This window comes from Macrotis lagotis, chromosome 1 (assembly GCF_037893015.1).
Source record: "Macrotis lagotis isolate mMagLag1 chromosome 1, bilby.v1.9.chrom.fasta, whole genome shotgun sequence".
NCBI classification, from domain to species: Eukaryota; Metazoa; Chordata; class Mammalia; order Peramelemorphia; family Peramelidae; genus Macrotis; species Macrotis lagotis.
The window spans coordinates 577,009,289-577,027,011 of record NC_133658.1 but is presented as its reverse complement, the minus strand read 5'-3'; the positions used below and the strand labels follow the sequence as shown (position 1 = coordinate 577,027,011).

The window sequence follows — 17,723 nt, the reverse complement described above, 5'->3', positions numbered from 1 at the left end:
TGGACCTGAGTTTTATAAAAATAGCTTTGATGGCTGAGTGGAGGATTGATTGAAGCAAGGAGAGACTTGAGGCAGTTAGATTAGCACAGAAGGCTACTTCAGTTATCTAGGAGTAATGTGATGAAGACCAGTAATGGAGTGTTTGAGTGAAGAAAAGGGGACACATATGAGAGATATTGTGAAGGTAGAAACATGACTTGGCAATAGATTGGATACCTGGGGCAGTATCATACTATCAAAATGAAAGGACATAGCTTTCATTTCTATTGAGCATTCAGAAACAGGCTATTCTGGTGAATGTTCTCTTTGAGCTTTGTTTCAGTATATTTGTTACTTCATAACAAAATAAAATGTATCAATTTTTAAAAAATTGTTTTGAAAATAGTTATTCACCTATTGCATAGAGAAGTAATAAATTGTGTTAAGTAGACACAAAAGGAAAAAATATCCAACAAAAGTCCCTTGAGTTACCACTGAAATGAAGTCTCCCATATTTTTCCATTATTGTGTATTTTGGCTACAAGCTAGTAATAATTCATACTCTCTAGGGTTGATAGTATTTTGGAGATGCAGGATGGTATAGTGGATAAGAACAGAGGTGGAATCAGAAAGGTCTGGGTTTAAATTCTGATTCAGATATTTGTCAACTGTGATCCTCAAAAATCTCTGTACTCCATTTTTCTAAAATGTAACATGAGTGGATTGGATCCATTTGAAGGTCCCTTTGAGCTCTAAATCTCTAAGCATTTGATACTCCTCTCTATGGTGCAGATTATAATCCATCAGACCTCATTCTTTTAAATTCTTGTTCATATCCTCCCATAAATCATTTTCAAAGGATCTAGCTAACATTCTGGAGGTTTTTACAGGTCTTTCTTTCTATCTGTGGGTACCAATGTAATATCTTGAATATCCATAGACTGATTCCCTATTACCCCTGCAAGTGCCCCACCTCCTTTCCTGCCTATAAAGTTCCAGGATGATATCTCTTCCAGCATGTCTTGAGTATAAGTCAGCCACCAGGGTAGGTGGTCAGCTTTACTTCTGAGGTCAGCCAGAACTAGGTTATGGTGAAATAGTGAAATTAAAACATAGATAGTTAATTTGTGGCTGCAGAGATCCATTTCAATTTGAATTTGGTAGCATTGGTGTTATTGTTGATCACATGATACATCCCCTTTACAGCTACCATATGTGTCTATAACCATCATGTATCTCACCTGATACCTTTTAAGTAAGCCATGATTTTCATGGTCTGGAAAGTATTGTATTCAGTGACCACATTAACAGTCAGCTATCATTGGGAAAGACAGTTGATGTGGGGAAAATGGTGTGTGCATGTGTGTGTGTGTGTGTGTGTGTGTGTGTGTGTGTGTGTACATACACATCTCCCTTGGGGTAGTTAAAGTGCTGTGTAATGGAATCCTGTTTATTTTTAGATCAAACTACAGCTATAATATCTATTCAAGATGTATGATTTGATGGACAACTCAATAGATTAAAACACTATAATCATCCACTTTAACCTTGCTGCACTAGTTTGGGACTTCTCTAACTTCTCCATCATGTCCCATTACTTATTAAAGGGATTATCTCATCCTCCTGTAAGATCTCATTAAACTTGATACTCCATCTCTTTACTACCCTCTGCCTCTCTGATTGGAGGGGGGAGCTTCATGAATCCTGAATCTCCATTTAAAAAGGGAGATCAGCTCAGATAATTCTTTATTTCTCACCTAGCTGCACCATATAGAGTTTTCTTTTACTTTTCCACCATCTTGCTTCCTTTTCATATTATCTTCTCTCATTAGATTATAAGCTCCTTGAGGGTAGGGACTTCTTCTTGTACTACTTGTGCTAAAAACAGTGCCTAGTACCCAGTATATCCTTAATAAAAGTTGATTGATTGAGAAAGAAAGCAGAATTCCAAGGTGAAACTTAATATTTTTCAGGTGCTGATGGTGTGATGTGAAAGCCACACTTCACATTGTAGCTCTGAAGCAAACAAGGTACCTGCTGCTTTACTTACCATTTTTCCCAGCATAACTACGATTAAAGCCATGGCTGTTGACATGGGACAATGAGCTACAATCTGTCCCATGGAAGAGGTATCTTTCATTCTTTGTTTGTTTGTTCTGCTCATCCATTAATATTTTCTTTGTCTCATAATATTTCCAAAGTTTTTTGTTCTGTATTCTCTGAATCTACAAATTACAAAAGGAAAGTCATTTTAGAAATAAGCATAGTATTAGGTATGGCATACTTGTGGAAGTGAATTCAAAATGATCAGACCATAGAAACCAATTTAGATTTTTTGTAGGGCAGTTTTCTTTTGAGCATAAAATGATAAACAGGAATTTCTGTGCTATTTTGCTTTCTAGATCTATTCTTATATAAAGGCAACATTCTAAACCTATTTTTTTTTAAAAAATTATGCTTTGCAAAGAAATATTCCCTAATTTGATCACTTTACAGAAATTTCACTTTGATTTGAATTGCACATCTGATGTCTTTAAATAGGGCACTGTTGGGGGCCGCTAGGTGGCCGGCGTAGTGGATAAAGCACCGGCCCTGGAGTCAGGAGTACCTGGGTTCAAATCCGGTGTCAGACACTTAATAATTACCTAGCCGTGTGGCCTTGGGCAAGCTACTTAACCCCATTTGCCTTACAAAAATCCTAAAATAAATAAATAGATAGATAGATAGATAGATAGATAGATAAACAAATAAATAAATAAATAAATAGGGCACTGTTGATGAGAAGCCTACATGGATGGGCACCAGCTTAGAAACACAAAACCTTGGGAGTTGCTTGGAGCCCAGAAAGGTTAAGTGACTTGCTTGGGGTTATATAGTTAGATGTGAGAGACTCAGCTTGAAATAAAGTCTTCTCAACTCCAAAACAAGCTATCTATCCATTTTTTTCTCTCTCTCTCTCTCTTCTCATTTTCAATGTATTGGGTATAGGAACAGAGAAAATTATAAATCAGTCTCCCCAGTGAATATTGATGTAAAAATCTTAAATAAAATTTTAACAATGAAATTACAGGAAATTATTACTAGCATAATACACCATGATAAAGGAGTTATACTAGGTAGGCAGGGATGGTTCAATATTAGGAAAACACTCAACATAATTGAACATATCTACAAAAAAACTAACAGAAATAATTTGATTATCTTAATAGATACTGAAAAAGCCTTTGATCAAATATAACACCCATTCTTATTAAAAACACTGGAAAGTTTAGTTTAAGTTTAAAATAATAAATAGTATCTATTTAAAACCATCAATAAATATTATATGTAATGGAAATAAACTCAGAGTATTTCCAATAAAATCAGGGGTGAAACAAGGATGCCCATTCTCTATTCAATGTAGTATTAGAAATGCTAACTGTAGCAATTAGAGAAGAAAACGAAATTGAAGGAAATCAGAGTTGGCGATGAGGAAACAAAAACTTGCACTTTTTTGCAGATGATATGACGGTATACACTTTGAGTACCTGAGAAAATTATCTTAAAAACTCCTTGAAACAAATAACAAATTCAGCAAAATAGTAGGATATAAAATAAACCCACATAAATCATCAGCATTTCTATATATGAACAACAAAACCCAAGAGCAAGAGATAGAAAGAGAAATTCCATTTAAAGTAACTACAGACAACATTAAATACCTAGGAATCTACTTTCCAAGACAAACCCAGAAACTATATAAACCCAATTATAAAGCACTTCTCATTCAAATAAAGATAGATCTAAATAACTGAAAAAATGTCAGTTGCTCATGTTTAGTTCAAGCTAATATAATAAAAATGGCAATTTTACCCAAATTAAATTATTTATTCAGTGCCATACCAATCAAACTACCAAATAACGATTTTACTGACTAGGAAAAATAGTAACAAAATTCATCTGTAACAACAAAAGGTCAAGAATAGCAAGGGAAGGTGGCTAGGTGGCACAGTGGATAGAGCACTGGCCCTGGAGTCAGGAGTACCAGAGTTCAAATCTGGCCTCAAACACTAAATAATTACCTAGCTGTGTGGCCTTGGGCAAGCCAATTATAACCCCATTGCCTAGAAAAACCTAAAAAAAAAAAAAAAATAGCAAGGGAACTGATGAAAAAAATGTAAAGGAATGTGGCCTAGCTCTACCAGATCTAAAACTATACTATAAAGTGGCAGTCATCAAAACTGTCTGGCACTAGTTAAGAAATAGAGTAATGGGGGGCAGCTAGGTGGTGCAGTGGATAGGCGGAGTCAGGAGTACCTGAGTTCAAATCTGGTCTCAGACACTTAATAATTACCTAGCTGTGTGGCCTTGGGCAAGCCACTTAACCCCATTTGCCTTGCAAAAAAAAGGGGGGGGTTTTGAAGAAATAAAATCAATACTGCCAAAATTAGAAGGAAAGCAGAAAGTTGGGAAACAATCTTTGTAACTAGGAGTTCTGATAAAGGGCTCATTTCTAAAATATATAGAGAACTGCATCAAATTTATAAGGTTACAAGGTAATTGATAGTCAAAGGATATGAATAGACATTTTCAAATGAAATTAAAGCTATATATAAAATCATACAAAAAATCCTCCAAATCATTATTGATTAAAGAAATTCAAATTAAAAAATTATGAGGTATCACCTCACATCTATCAGATTGACTAAGATGAGAAAAAGGGAAAATGATCAATGCTGGAGAGAATGTGGGAGGACTGGGACATTGATGCATTGGTGAGGGAGTTGTGAATAGATCCAACCATTCTGGAGAGCAATATGAAACTATGCCCAAAGAGCAAAAAATAGATTCATTCCCTTTGACCCAGAAATTCCAATTCTAGGACTATATCCAGAAGAAATCATAAAAAATGGGAAAAGTCCAACATGTTCCCAAATATTCACAGCAGTTCTTTTTGTAGTGACAAAGAATTGGAAATTGAGGGTATGCCTATCAATTGGAGAATGGATAAACAAGTTATGGTATATGAATACTATGGAATATTATTTTTCTATAAGAAACCATAAATGGTCAGACTCTGGAGAAGCATGGAATGAATTACAGAATCTGATGCTGAATGGAATAGAGCCAAGAGAACAATGTACATGTTAACAACAACATTGTGAGATAATGAACCTTGGAAGCAGCTCCTCTCAGCAGTTCAGAGAACTGGGACAACTGTATTAGACCAACTATAGACAATTTATCCCCACCAGAGGAACAAAAACAAAAAACTGAGGCGGGGAAGGGAGGATCGAAGGAAATTTTGTAACTTAAAAATTTACATATACATATGGATAAATGTCAAAAAATAAAATAGATGAAGTTAAAAATATAATATATATATATATATATAGGTAAAGGGTGTTTCTACTACACAAATTGTTAAATGACAAAATTGAATAGTGTTTTAGATCATTTCTGAGAGTCAACATTTGCTGAAGGTTGGAAAAAGTTATTCATCCCCCCTCACTTAAAACACACACACACACACACACACACACACACACACACACACACACCTGAGGATACATGTCACTGTGCTCCAAAAGTTCAAGGACAAATGTTAAATGCTGTCCTAATCTGCATATGCGTTTTTAAAATTTTTTAAGTATAAAAAGTTTTTAATTTTTCCCAATTACATGTAAAGACAAGTTTCAACATTCATTTTTTTTCAGGTTTTTGTAAGGCAAACGGGGTTAAGTGGCTTGCGCAAGGCCACACAGCTAGGTAATTATTAAGTGTCTGAGACCGGATTTGAACCCAGGTACTCCTGACTCCAGGGCCGGTGCTCTATCCACTTCGCCACCTAGCTGCCTCGACGTTCATTTTTATAAGATTTTTGAGTTCCAAATTTTTCTCTCTCCTTCCTTCACTTCTTCTTGCTCCAAGATGCAAGCAATCTGATATAGCTCTACATGTGCAATTGTATATAACAATATTTCCACTGCAGTGTCTTTTTAAAACCCAGTTTGATCTAGGATCATGATCATGATTCACTACTCTTGTTTGTTAATAGATCTCAAGAGAGTTAGAATTTGTGATAAACCCTAGTCATCAGTTCTAATATTGTGTTTTTTCCTCTTCCCCCAAGTTAAAAAATAATTGAGAGGTCATCATTCTGAGTTTGATAATGAGATAGACATTGCCGTAGGGTAAACTAGATGAGCTGGAAGAAAAATAAGGTTTCATTTGTCTTTGATAAATAGAAAATGACTCCAAGGGTACAAATTTTAAAAGAGCAAATTGTTTTAATTATATTTTCCCTTAGCTCTATTACTGTGCAGCACTTCACTAATATTTTAAAAGGAAATTTGCTTGTTTTTTATAAGTAAAAAAGGAAAATACCCTTTTAAAAAATTTAGCATTTTTATTTTCATTATTGTCTCTATTTTTTTTTTAGTTTTTGCAAGGCAATGGGGTTAAGTGGCTTGCCCAAGGCCACACAGCTTGGTAATTATTAAGTGTCTGAGACCGGATTTGAACCCAGGTACTCCTGAATCCAGGGCCGGTGCTCTATCCACTGTTCCACCTAGCCGCCCCTATTGTCTCTATTTTTAATGCTTAGGAGAGGGGAAGCAGGACTGGTATCTATTTGTTAATGGGCTACAACACTTGTGTGGTGCTTTAATTATCACAGACAAGCAAACTTGAAAATAATTTTCAAGATTAGCAGTCATTAGGGGCGGCTAGGTGGCGCAGTGGATAGAGCACCGGCCCTGGATTCAGGAGTACCTGGGTTCAAATCCGGTCTCAGACACTTAATAATTACCTAGTTGTGTGGCCTTGGGCAAGCCACTTAACCCTGTTTGCCTTGCAAAAAAAAACCAACCTAAAAAAGAAAAAAATAATTAGCAGTCATTCTCTCTCAATTACAAGATAGCACATTTCAGTGATTCAGCCTTTGGAAATTTCTTTTGCCTTTCCCCCCCACCCCAGTTTTTGCAAGGCAATGGTGGGGGGGCATTTAAGTGACTTGCAGAAGGTCATACAGCTAGGTAATTATTAAGTGCCTGAGACTGGATTTGAACTCAGATCCTCCTGAGTGCTCCACCCAATGCACCACTTAGTTGCCCCTGCCTCTTTTCCTAATCCCAACACAGCCCCCAACCTATTCCATAGTTACAAGAAGAGTCTAAAACAACAGAAAATGAAAGGAATGGGGGGGGGGGGGGTAATAGGAAAAAACCATCCAAAACAAATCATAATTAGGTGGGTGGGGTTTTTTTTTGTTTATCCTAAATTAGAAAACACTAATAGTGGCTATTTTTTAAATTGTGAACCACAGAATGTTAGAAGGAGCCTCAGGCATCATCTAGTCCAGTCCTGTCACCGTGCAGATGAAGATACTTAAGGTGATTTTATCTGAGATCATAGACATAGGCTCCACAGGCTTGAGACAAACAGGGAGAAACCAACAGTAGCCCCATTGATTTTTTTTTCTTTCCAGAAGAGCTTTCTTCAGATCCAGTTTACTTCAATTGGCCTCTTTTCCTACCCTTCCTTCCCCCATCTCAAGATCTTCACAGTTTGGGACACATTATCATTTCTTTTGCTCAATAAACTGATAAAAAATAATAAAAAATAAGTGACCCTGTATACTCAAAAAAAATTTTAGGAAAATGATGTTAGGAAAAGTGGTCAGTTTCCATGGAGGTTTCAGTATCAAACTTAATCTTTTCTCAGATCTGATTGTTACTACTGACAGATTCATAGAATCAACATAAAATGACATTAAGCTCTATTCCACTAAAATATCTACAACAATATTTTTCTTAAACTAATATAATTGCTAAGGCTTAGGGATCATTAGTCATGGGAACAATGGATTGATTTAAGATTAAAAGCAGATAAAGGAATTTCAGAGCTCATGAACATGGAAGTTAAACACTATTGGCAGTCAAAGAAGATGTCATAGTAGCAAATCTGTAAAAGCAAGAGGAGGGTAGTGCTATCAAAAAATAATAGAGGGGCAGCTAGGTGGCGTAGTGGATAAAGCACCGGCCCTGAAGTCAGGAGTACCTGGGTTCAAATCCGGTCGCAGACACTTAATAATTACCTAGCTGTGTGGCCTTGGGCAAGCCACTTAACCCCATTTGCCTTGCAAAAACAAAAAAAAATAAGAATGTTGCAAAGAAAGAAAATTAATTCTATTTTGGACAAAATGAATTTGAGAAGCCTAGGGGACATACAGCTGGAAATGTCCAATAGGCAGTCTTGAGACCAACTAACATAGAGGAGACAATCCCAGACTCTATATACATACATACCTACATATATATATATATATATATATATATATATATATATATATATATATACATACATACATACATATGCACATGAGAGAAGAACAGGGTTAAGAGCTAGAAATAGTACTGAGGAATGAAAGATTAGGTGTCATGACAAGGATAAAGAGTAGGTTTACCTTCTCTATTGTGTAGTTAGGACAGGTCTGACAAAAGTGGACTTTTACTTGCATGTATTCTTGATGTCCTGGAGGTAAATCCACTAAAAGAAGGTTCTGTTCTTCTTTCATGTCATCCCAGTAATTAGGGATCTCAACTGAAAGACAAACACTTGATGATTAATAATTTCCTTCCATATGGAAGGCTAGGATTATGCATTCTGAATTCCTAGGGCTCTCTAAAAAGCAAAATAGCATCTGAATTCTTTTACATTCAGGTTTTGAGAACTCAATCCAATTGAACAAACACCTATTACATGAAAGATATTGTACTATAAAGGAAAAAACCCTACATAGCCATAGGGCCATTTTGAGTATATACTGACTTGTTTTATTCACCCTGCCATCAATATAACATGCAATTGATGAACGAATGAATGCATCAAAAATATACATTAATTTTACTTATTATACAATTATTTTTACCTGTAGCATCAATACAGATTGTGTCCCAATAATAACTTAGTCTAAGAGAGCTGTCTTGGTATATTTAAGTGACTTGCCCAGAGTCACATAGTTAATAAATGCCAGAAGTAGGATTTGTACATATATCTTCCTCATTCCAAGCTTGATCTACTATGCCATGCTGCCTCTTATCATTCAATTATTTCCTGTTAATATTTTAAATCAAATTGAGTGAACTGCTATTTCATTTTAAAACACTAACAGACAAAATTCATCTAGAGCTCTTCTCAAAATATTTCACAGGCAACTTGATGGTACCGTGATTAGAACACTGGGATTGGAATCAGGAAGAGCTGAGTTCAAATCCAGCCACAGACATTTATGAGCTGTGAATCTCTGAACAAATCATTTAATGTCTGACTGCCTCAGTTTTTCTCAACTTTAAAATGAAGAGAATAACAACACTTACCTTGTAGGGTTGTTATAGCTCTAGACACATAGTAGGAGGCTAACTTCAATCATATTCTTGTGGTAAATTGGCCTTGTGGCTCCCTCTCAAAATCATACTAGCTTTACTTGTTCAGGTCAACTAGTGAGATCTCCTTCTCCTACATTCCCCTCACCTCACCTCATTTGGACATCTTACCCTACTCTTTCCTTTACCAGTTCTTGGTTGTCATTCAAGCCTTGTTAATCCATTTGGCATTTAGTGGTTTTCATAACTGGTCACTTTTCTACCATTTGATTCTTCTTTTACTTGTTTCTCTGGTTTTCTTCTAGATTCAGCTCAAAACCCACTTTTTCTGGAGGCCTTTCCTAGTATCTTCAGCTGCTATTGCTTTCTGTGTATATATCTTATATGTTCCTAGTTATTTTCCATGTTGTTTATTAGAATAGGGGCAGGGAGTAGACTTGATTTTCTTTATATCTCTAGGAAGTCCTTAGCATAGGACCTGGCATATAGTAGGTGTTTAATAAATGCTTATTGACCAACCAGATCCTACCCAATATCCCACAATATTCAGTTCTGTTAAAAAGAAGACACTAAGAAATGCTGTTTGCTTTCCACTTCTGTCCAGGGTACTGGACAGGGAATAGCAGAGACAATTACAATAACAGAGTTTAACAGTTAATCAAGTGCCCCAATTTTTAGATTTTATTCCTGTTTTTCAGTACCAATGAGAGACTATTTGGCCTACACTACTTCTATTCCCTAACATTTTAGGATTGTCGCTAATACTGGCTTAGTCTCTAGTTCTGTCAGTCCAACAGCATCTAACTCTTCTGTTCTCAACATAGTGTGCAGAAGCCTGAATAGTGATTTTTTCCCATCTATAATTATCTTAGATTCACCATTTTATGGACTACCTCATCTTTCTCTTTAAACTAATACCAGTTGAGCAGCACTTTTGGCTCTAGCTTTGTTTTGGGCACTGGAGAAATGAATCAAAGAAATAGAAGACATTACTTCTATTCCTAGTTCTGCTCCCTAACTCCTGTGGAACCTTAGGCAAGTCCTCTACTTCTTGTTGACCTCTGATGGTTAATAAAATGTAGAACATTATAAACTGTATAGAATTAGGGACTGGATCTGTATTTTCATTGGTATAAGAAACAACCAGGTTAGAAAACTGTCTCCACCAATGCAAACTCACAGTCTTCAAGAGCTGCCTAGAACAGGGAGAAGTGAAGTAACCTTACCCATGGGCCATAGCATGGAACAATGTTTCTTGTTTTTTAAACTTTCAACAAGAAAGCACTCTACTCTCTCCAAGGTCGAAAGCTACCTTCCCCCAGAAGCAAATTATCTTAGTTGGAGCTTCCTGGGTGGTTCAGTTCTTAATGGTCAAGAAGCCTCTTTACCTATCTGTAACCTGTTCTGTTGTAGTCCATTAGGTTCCTTTAAGGTGGGAACTATCTTTTGCTACTTTTGTATCTCCAGGGATTAGTCCAGTGCCTGGCATGTAGTAAGGACTTAATAAAGTTTAATGATTGATAAAAGACTCTTTTGGCAGACTTCTAGAAACTATAGACCCTATTTTAGAATACTGTTCTTAAATGACTACATCTGGTCTTAACTTGTGAATGGGGCCCTCTGGAAAGGATTCTTTTCATTCTCATCCTTGGAAGATTTCCCTTTCCTGACATGTTTCTCTGATTTTCTTCCTGATCTTTTTCTTGCTTATCTCTTTTTTCTTGATTTTGACACTCATAATTTTTGCAACCGTGTTTCATTTTTTACTGACTAAAGCAGAATTGTGAAATATCTCATGAACAGGAACAAATATTTTGCAAAGGACCTCAGAAGCCATTTCATCCAAAAACTTCATTTTACAGTTGAGAAAACTAAAATTGGTAATAAACAGTAGCAGGATTTGAACCCAACTTTTTCCAGAGTACTACACTCCTTCCTACTGAGACACACTCGCTTCGTGGAGCCTCATTCTCCCACCACCTCTTTATCTGCAGTAGAGTAACAGTATGTTCATGCTCCCTTTCTTTCTGCTTCTTTATCAAGATTCATCTTCTGGACAAAAATCTGATGAACTCAACCATACTTCTATTTGTCCTCTGCTCTGTGTTTTGGTTGCCAGATCCAAAAAGTCCCTTGTAAGTTCCTTCTGTGCAGAGGCAATTTACAGATGAGAAAATCAAAGTTATCAATAGTTATATGAAAAATTGTTCTAAATCATTATTTATTAGAGAAATCCAAATTAAAGGTACCACCTCACACTTTTCAGACTGGCCAATATGACCAGAAAGGACAATGATCAGTGTTGGAAGGGATGTGGGAAATGCATTGTTGGTGGAGGTGTGAACTCATCCAACCTTTCTTGAGAACAATTTAGAATTATGCCCCAAAGACAATAAAATGCGCATACCCTTTGATCCAGCAATACCACTACTGGGTCTATACAGTGAAGAGATCATGAAAAGGGTAAAAACATCACTTGTACAAAAATACTCATAGCAGCTCTATTTGTGGTGGCAAAGAATTGGAAATTGAATTAATGTCCATCAATTAGGGAATGGCTGAACAAATTGTAGTATATGTATGTTATGGAACGTTATTGTTCTATTAGAAACCAGGAGGGATGGGAATTCAGAGAAGCTTGGAGGGATTTGCATGAACTGATGCTGAGCAAGATGAGCAGAACCAAAAAAACACTGTATACCCTAACAGCAACATGGGGTTGATGATCAACTTTAATGGACTTGCTCATTTCATAAGTGCAGCAATCAAGGACAATTGTGGGGTATCTGTGATGAAGAATATCATATCCAGAGAAAAACTGTGGAGTTTTAACAAAGACCCAAGACTATCACCTTTAATTTAAAAAACCTCATTATCTTATTATGTAATCTTGCTATCTCTCATATATTTTTTTTTCTTAAGGATGATTTTTCTCTCAACACATTCAATTTAGATCAATGTATAGCATGGAAACAATGTAAAGACTAACAGACTGCCTTCTGTGGAGGAGGAAGCAAGATTTGTAAATTGTAAAATTGTAAAATTCAAAAATAAATAAATAAAATTTATTTTAAAAAATAAGTTCCTTCTGAAGAAATCAATCTCTGTAGTTATAAACAAAACTGATTCAAACTAAAGAGAAATAAGCATAGATTGGTTTACGAACAAGACATCTAATTTATAATTTTTTGAAGGGAGAGGGGGGTGTTACACATTCAGCAATTTTCTAAGGTGTGAATATCTGAAAAGGATTAGTTTTATTCCTCTTAAGGGTATCAGTATTTTTATTAAGGTGCAAAGCTTTAAGGAATGAATTAAAAATGAATGACAGATTGGAGTGGGAAACTTTTGGTGGTGTTGGTTTTTATTTTAGTTAAAATCAATGCTGTCAATCTCCAGTAAAAATTGGGACCACTAAATTACATATGATGATCTCTGAAGGCTATGTATGGATTTAGAAAAACATATTAAAATTAGCTGTATTTTGGATATTTTTATTTATTCTGTTAAATATTTTCCAGTTTAATTTTAATCTGGTACTGGACACTTGGTAGTGTTGTGGGCATCACCATTAGACATCTCAGCTCAAGTGCCCAAAATAGCAGTGGATCTAGAATAAATGCTCAATCAATTCTGAGAGAGAGGGAGAGCTGAGAAAGAAAAAAGACAGAAAGATGGGCAGACAGAAATTATAGACTCAGGGCATTTTCACTGGGTGTCCTCCATACCTGGATTTCTCTTCCTGTTCATTTCTATCTACCAAACTTCCAGGCTTCCTCCAGGTTCCAACTAAAATCTCACCTTCCATAGGTATCCTTTATTGATTCTCCTTAATTTTCCTACTGCTGATTATCTCTAATTTATTCACATTAAGAATTCAATTTATTTATACATAATTATTTTCATGTTACCAGCCCATTAGATTTTGAGGTCTCCAAGAATAGTTTTTTGCTTTTCTTAGTACCCACAGAGGCTTAGCACAGTATCTAGACACACACACACACACACACACACACACACACACACACACACAGAGGCACAAGGGTGGGGGGGGAGACAGAGAGAGAGAGAGAGAGAGAGAGAGAGAGAGAGAGAGAGAGAGAGAGAGAGAGAGAGAGAATCAAAATGTTAATATAAATAAAGCAAAACTGAACCTACCTTCAGATTTTTTGGAGCAATACACTTGTAAGGTGTGTCCCTTTCCATTTGTAGCAAGATTAGTATTAAAATCCACTGTGTAGTTTTCATTCTCAATTTTAACAACAATGTTATTTTTCTTTCCTTTTCTTGCATCCTCTAAATACAGATTAGTTATTTTGTCAAAAGGCTTAAAAACACCATTGTCATTATATTGCCATTGGGTTATTTTACTGAGCTCCTCAGCCTTAGATTCTTCATTTACACGTGAATGTACTCTCTTCATCATGTTATCAATTTCCAGTGAAGCATTCCACACATCTTGGGAAGTTCCTGTGACATTGATTTTAGTTTTTCCAAGGTTTATATCAATGGTGATATTTAGTCTTTTATGCAGCTCATTCAGTTCACTGAATTCTTTTTCCCCAAAGCTTTGAATGGAACTATCAGAGAAAGAGTGACTTACATGTTCCTTTAAAATCAAATCTTGTATCCAAGAGATAGTGCTTTCAACATTGGCCTTGTCTTCACCACACACCTGGAAAGTTGCTGATTTTTTAATTTTTTCCAAAGTCATATTTTCTTGTTTTTTAGGAGCTTGGCTTGCAAAACCGAAAAATGCTTTAAAAATAAATAATATCATGAAAAGTTGTCGCTAAATATTTTCAAAGTAAGATACAGGCACATGCATTTTAAAGAAAATGAACAAAAAAATTTTAAAAAGAAGAAAAAAGAAAATAAATTACTTACATTTTATCTTAGATATCACAGAGGTTGAAGTTGGTGGCTTAGATCTTATTCTTTTTTTCATTGCATCATGAAACACTTCCAATAGCTCTTTCAGGAAGATGACGATTCTAACTTTTTTCACTGATTGACCAGATCTTTTTTGAGCAAAATCTTCAATGGCTTCAATTATAGATTCAGCGACATCAGTAGGGTCTTTTTGGGCCTGTCCTGAAGGAACAAAATAAAAGCAATACTCTTACTCTTTGTGTGCCCCAAACTACTATTTAAAAGTTGACAGGTTTGATTTTACTAAATAAATGTTCCTTCCTCCAAACTGATCATTCACTGTCAGTATCTCAGACATAGTGTTCTAAGCCTCTTCTGTTCTAAATCCTACAGGAAACTACACACCTGAAAAGTTGCTTATTTTTTAATTCCTCATTTAGTAATGGCTACAGGAATCTGAATAATCCAAATTCTGAACTTGACTGTTCACTAATACTCATTTCATGTCCCTTCCCTTTTAGGGAAGTAGTCTTTTGCTAGCAGGTAAACTGTCTTATCCTGAGAACTCTGTATTTAAAAGAATAAAAAGAAAAGAAGATGCCAAATTTATTAGAGATCTGTATTAATGCAATAGTGGAGATCTACAATAATAAAATTTCTTTGAATTACTTTATTATAAATATTTGTATATAAATTGTATTTTGGCCATTTATATATGATTTGTATTTTGACCATTCAGCTGTGTAAGGTTCTTCAGGAGCTGTATAATCCAACAATTTGACAAGCATTTATTATGGGCCAGGTATTAGGTATTTGAAATATAAAAGGATTGGGCGGCTAGGTGGTACAGTGGATAGAGCACCAACCCTGGAGTCAGGAGTACCTGAGTTCAAATCCAGCCTCAGACACTTAATAATTACCTAGCTGTGTGGCCTTGGGCAAGCCATTAACCCCATTGCCTTGCAAAAAAAAAAAGGAAGAAATATAAAAGTATTTGCCTTCAAAGAAGTTTCTGTGCCACTTAGGAAAATGCCACATATAGATACATAAATATAAAAAATATATATATATATACACATATATGTGTGTGTGTATATATATATATGAAGGAATTAATAGTAGTCAGCATTTATATAGTATATAGTGTTTTGAGTTTACAAGTATTATCTAATTTTAACCTCTTATCAGTTCTGGAAATTAGGTGCTATTAAACCAAGGCAGACAAAGACTGAGATGGAGTTTGAACTCAAATCTTCATGACTTGGAGCCTAGAGCTCTATCCCTTGTGCCTTCTAGCTCAAATTTATCTGGAAGAAGAGTACTAATACAAGAAAGGACCAGGCAAAGTCTTGGGAAAGCTTTATTGCTTGATCTAAGACTTAATGGAAACTAAGGATACTTAAAAGGCAAAGTTGAAGTGGGGAAAGAGGGAGAATTCCAGACATGACAATAGCTGTAAAATGACATGGAAGAAAGATTGTCATGTGTGATAACCAACAAGGAAGTTACATTAACATAGAATGTATGTGTATATCCTATATCAGATTATTTGCTGTTGTGAGGACAGAGAAGAGAGGGAAATACAAAAATGTGCAACTCAAAAGTTTACAAAAGGATGAATGTTGAAAACTATCTTTGCATTTGATAGAAAAAATAAAATAGTATTCTTCCTCAAAACATCCCCAAACAACCATAGAATGTTATGAAGGGTAAATCATTCTAGAAAAGATAAAGAGCTTTAAATGACAAACAGAAATATTTGTATTTTATCCTAGGGTTAATAGGAACCACTAAGTTTTTTTGATTGGAGAAGCAAAATGTTTGTATTATTATTTTCACAGGTCATAATCTTCAGAAATACACAATTGGTCAACTATGTTGAAGAGGAATTGAAGAGAAGAGAGGCTAGATATGGGAAGATCAATTTGAAAACTAGTCTTAACAATTCAGGTGAGAAGTGATGAGGTCCTAACTTTGAATCTGACTTTGAATCATGTCCATGAGGAAAGAGAAGGGAACAAATATCAGATGTGCTTTAGAGAAGGATAAATAAGATGAAAGTAGAGTTCTACATTTGAGTTTTATAAAATCTATAACATAGGAAGGGAAGTATAGAAATACAATATTTCATATGTATCTGGTTTTAAACTCAACATGAGACAACTGGATGACACGGGAGTACAACAAAACCAAAAGGTTAATACCATTTTAGACACTGATAGAGAGAAGGAAGTTGGTCAATCAGGTAATGAGCACTTATTAAACATCTGCTATGTACCAACCACTGTGCTAAGCACTGGGAGGCAAAGCAGTAGCTAGGTGGAACAGTGAGTGGGACCCTGGGGAAGTCAATTAACTCCAACTGCCTTCAAAAAAACAAAAAAGAGAAAGAAAGAAATGAAAAGAGGCAAATACAGTCCCTACTCTCAGAGAGCTCATAATCTAATGAGGGAAACAACATGCAAATAACCATATACAAATAAATATTTACAGAATAAACTGAAATTTTGAAGAGGGGCAAGGAACTAAGAATGAAAAGGGAATAGGAAAGGCCTTTTTTTAAGAAGATGGGATTTTAGCCAGGACTTGAAGGAAGTAAGGTAAGTCAGTCATAAAGATGAGGAGGGATGGCATTCCAGGCATGAGAAGCAGTCAGTGAAAATTCTTGGGGTCTGAAGATGACGTATCTTGTTCAATGAATGAACTAAACACTGTCATTGGATCCCAGAGTTCATGGAGGAGTTTGAAGATAAGGGAAGCAGGTTATGAAAGGCTTTAAATGTTAAGTAGAAGATTTTATTCTTTATCTTGGGGGTGTCCAGGAGCCAGTGGAATATATTGAGTCAATAAAGAGGGAATAGGGAGGTGACATGTTCATATTTATGCTTTAGAAATATCACTTTAACAACTGAGTGGGAGAATGGACTGGAGTGGGATAAGACTTATGGGATGTCTCATTTCCTTTGATTATCTGAGATGAAGGTCAACTCTTTATCAGAAACTGGAGTAAAGGAGGAAACAGTGGAAGATGAAGTCAAGAAGAAGTTAGATAGAGAATAGAATAAGCTCTTTGCAGTTGGCCTAAATTTTCTCTGTAAAGTATGAGGGGACATCTTCAGCTCAGAGGCAAAAAGAAAGGGCACAATGAGAGACCTAAAGAGCAGAGAGAAGTTCTGAAATAGCTTCCCTGATGAGTGGGAAAAACAATCTTTTAAGGAGAATTTAAAAAGACTACCCCATTGAGACTGGATACCATACATTTATAGCAGACCTGCTCAGCACAATTGTGTGATAGCCTTCTTCTCCATTTCAAAAGTAGGTAAGGAGAAAAGGAGGAGGCAGAGATGATGAGAGTGATTCAGAATGGAGTGATTCATGGTAAGGGACTGAGTGTTACTGGGATAAAGGAGTAAGGGATTTTAAAGTAAAAAATGGTATAAATTTTAACTGTTTTGCCTATGAGATATATAAAAATCATGCAAAAGGTGATAAAAGTAGAGGAAAGGG

General features: G+C 35.6%; 1 protein-coding gene across 1 annotated transcript in view; it reads right to left on the bottom strand.

The window, feature by feature from the left end:
• PARP14 (poly(ADP-ribose) polymerase family member 14) overlaps positions 1-17,723 on the bottom strand; it is a 94,301-nt gene that overhangs the window by 4,346 nt on the left and 72,232 nt on the right. Inside the window, 4 exon segments of the mRNA XM_074214659.1 lie at positions 2,030-2,204; positions 8,426-8,562; positions 13,503-14,102; positions 14,232-14,438. Coding sequence (XP_074070760.1) covers positions 2,030-2,204; positions 8,426-8,562; positions 13,503-14,102; positions 14,232-14,438 — 1,119 coding nt within the window.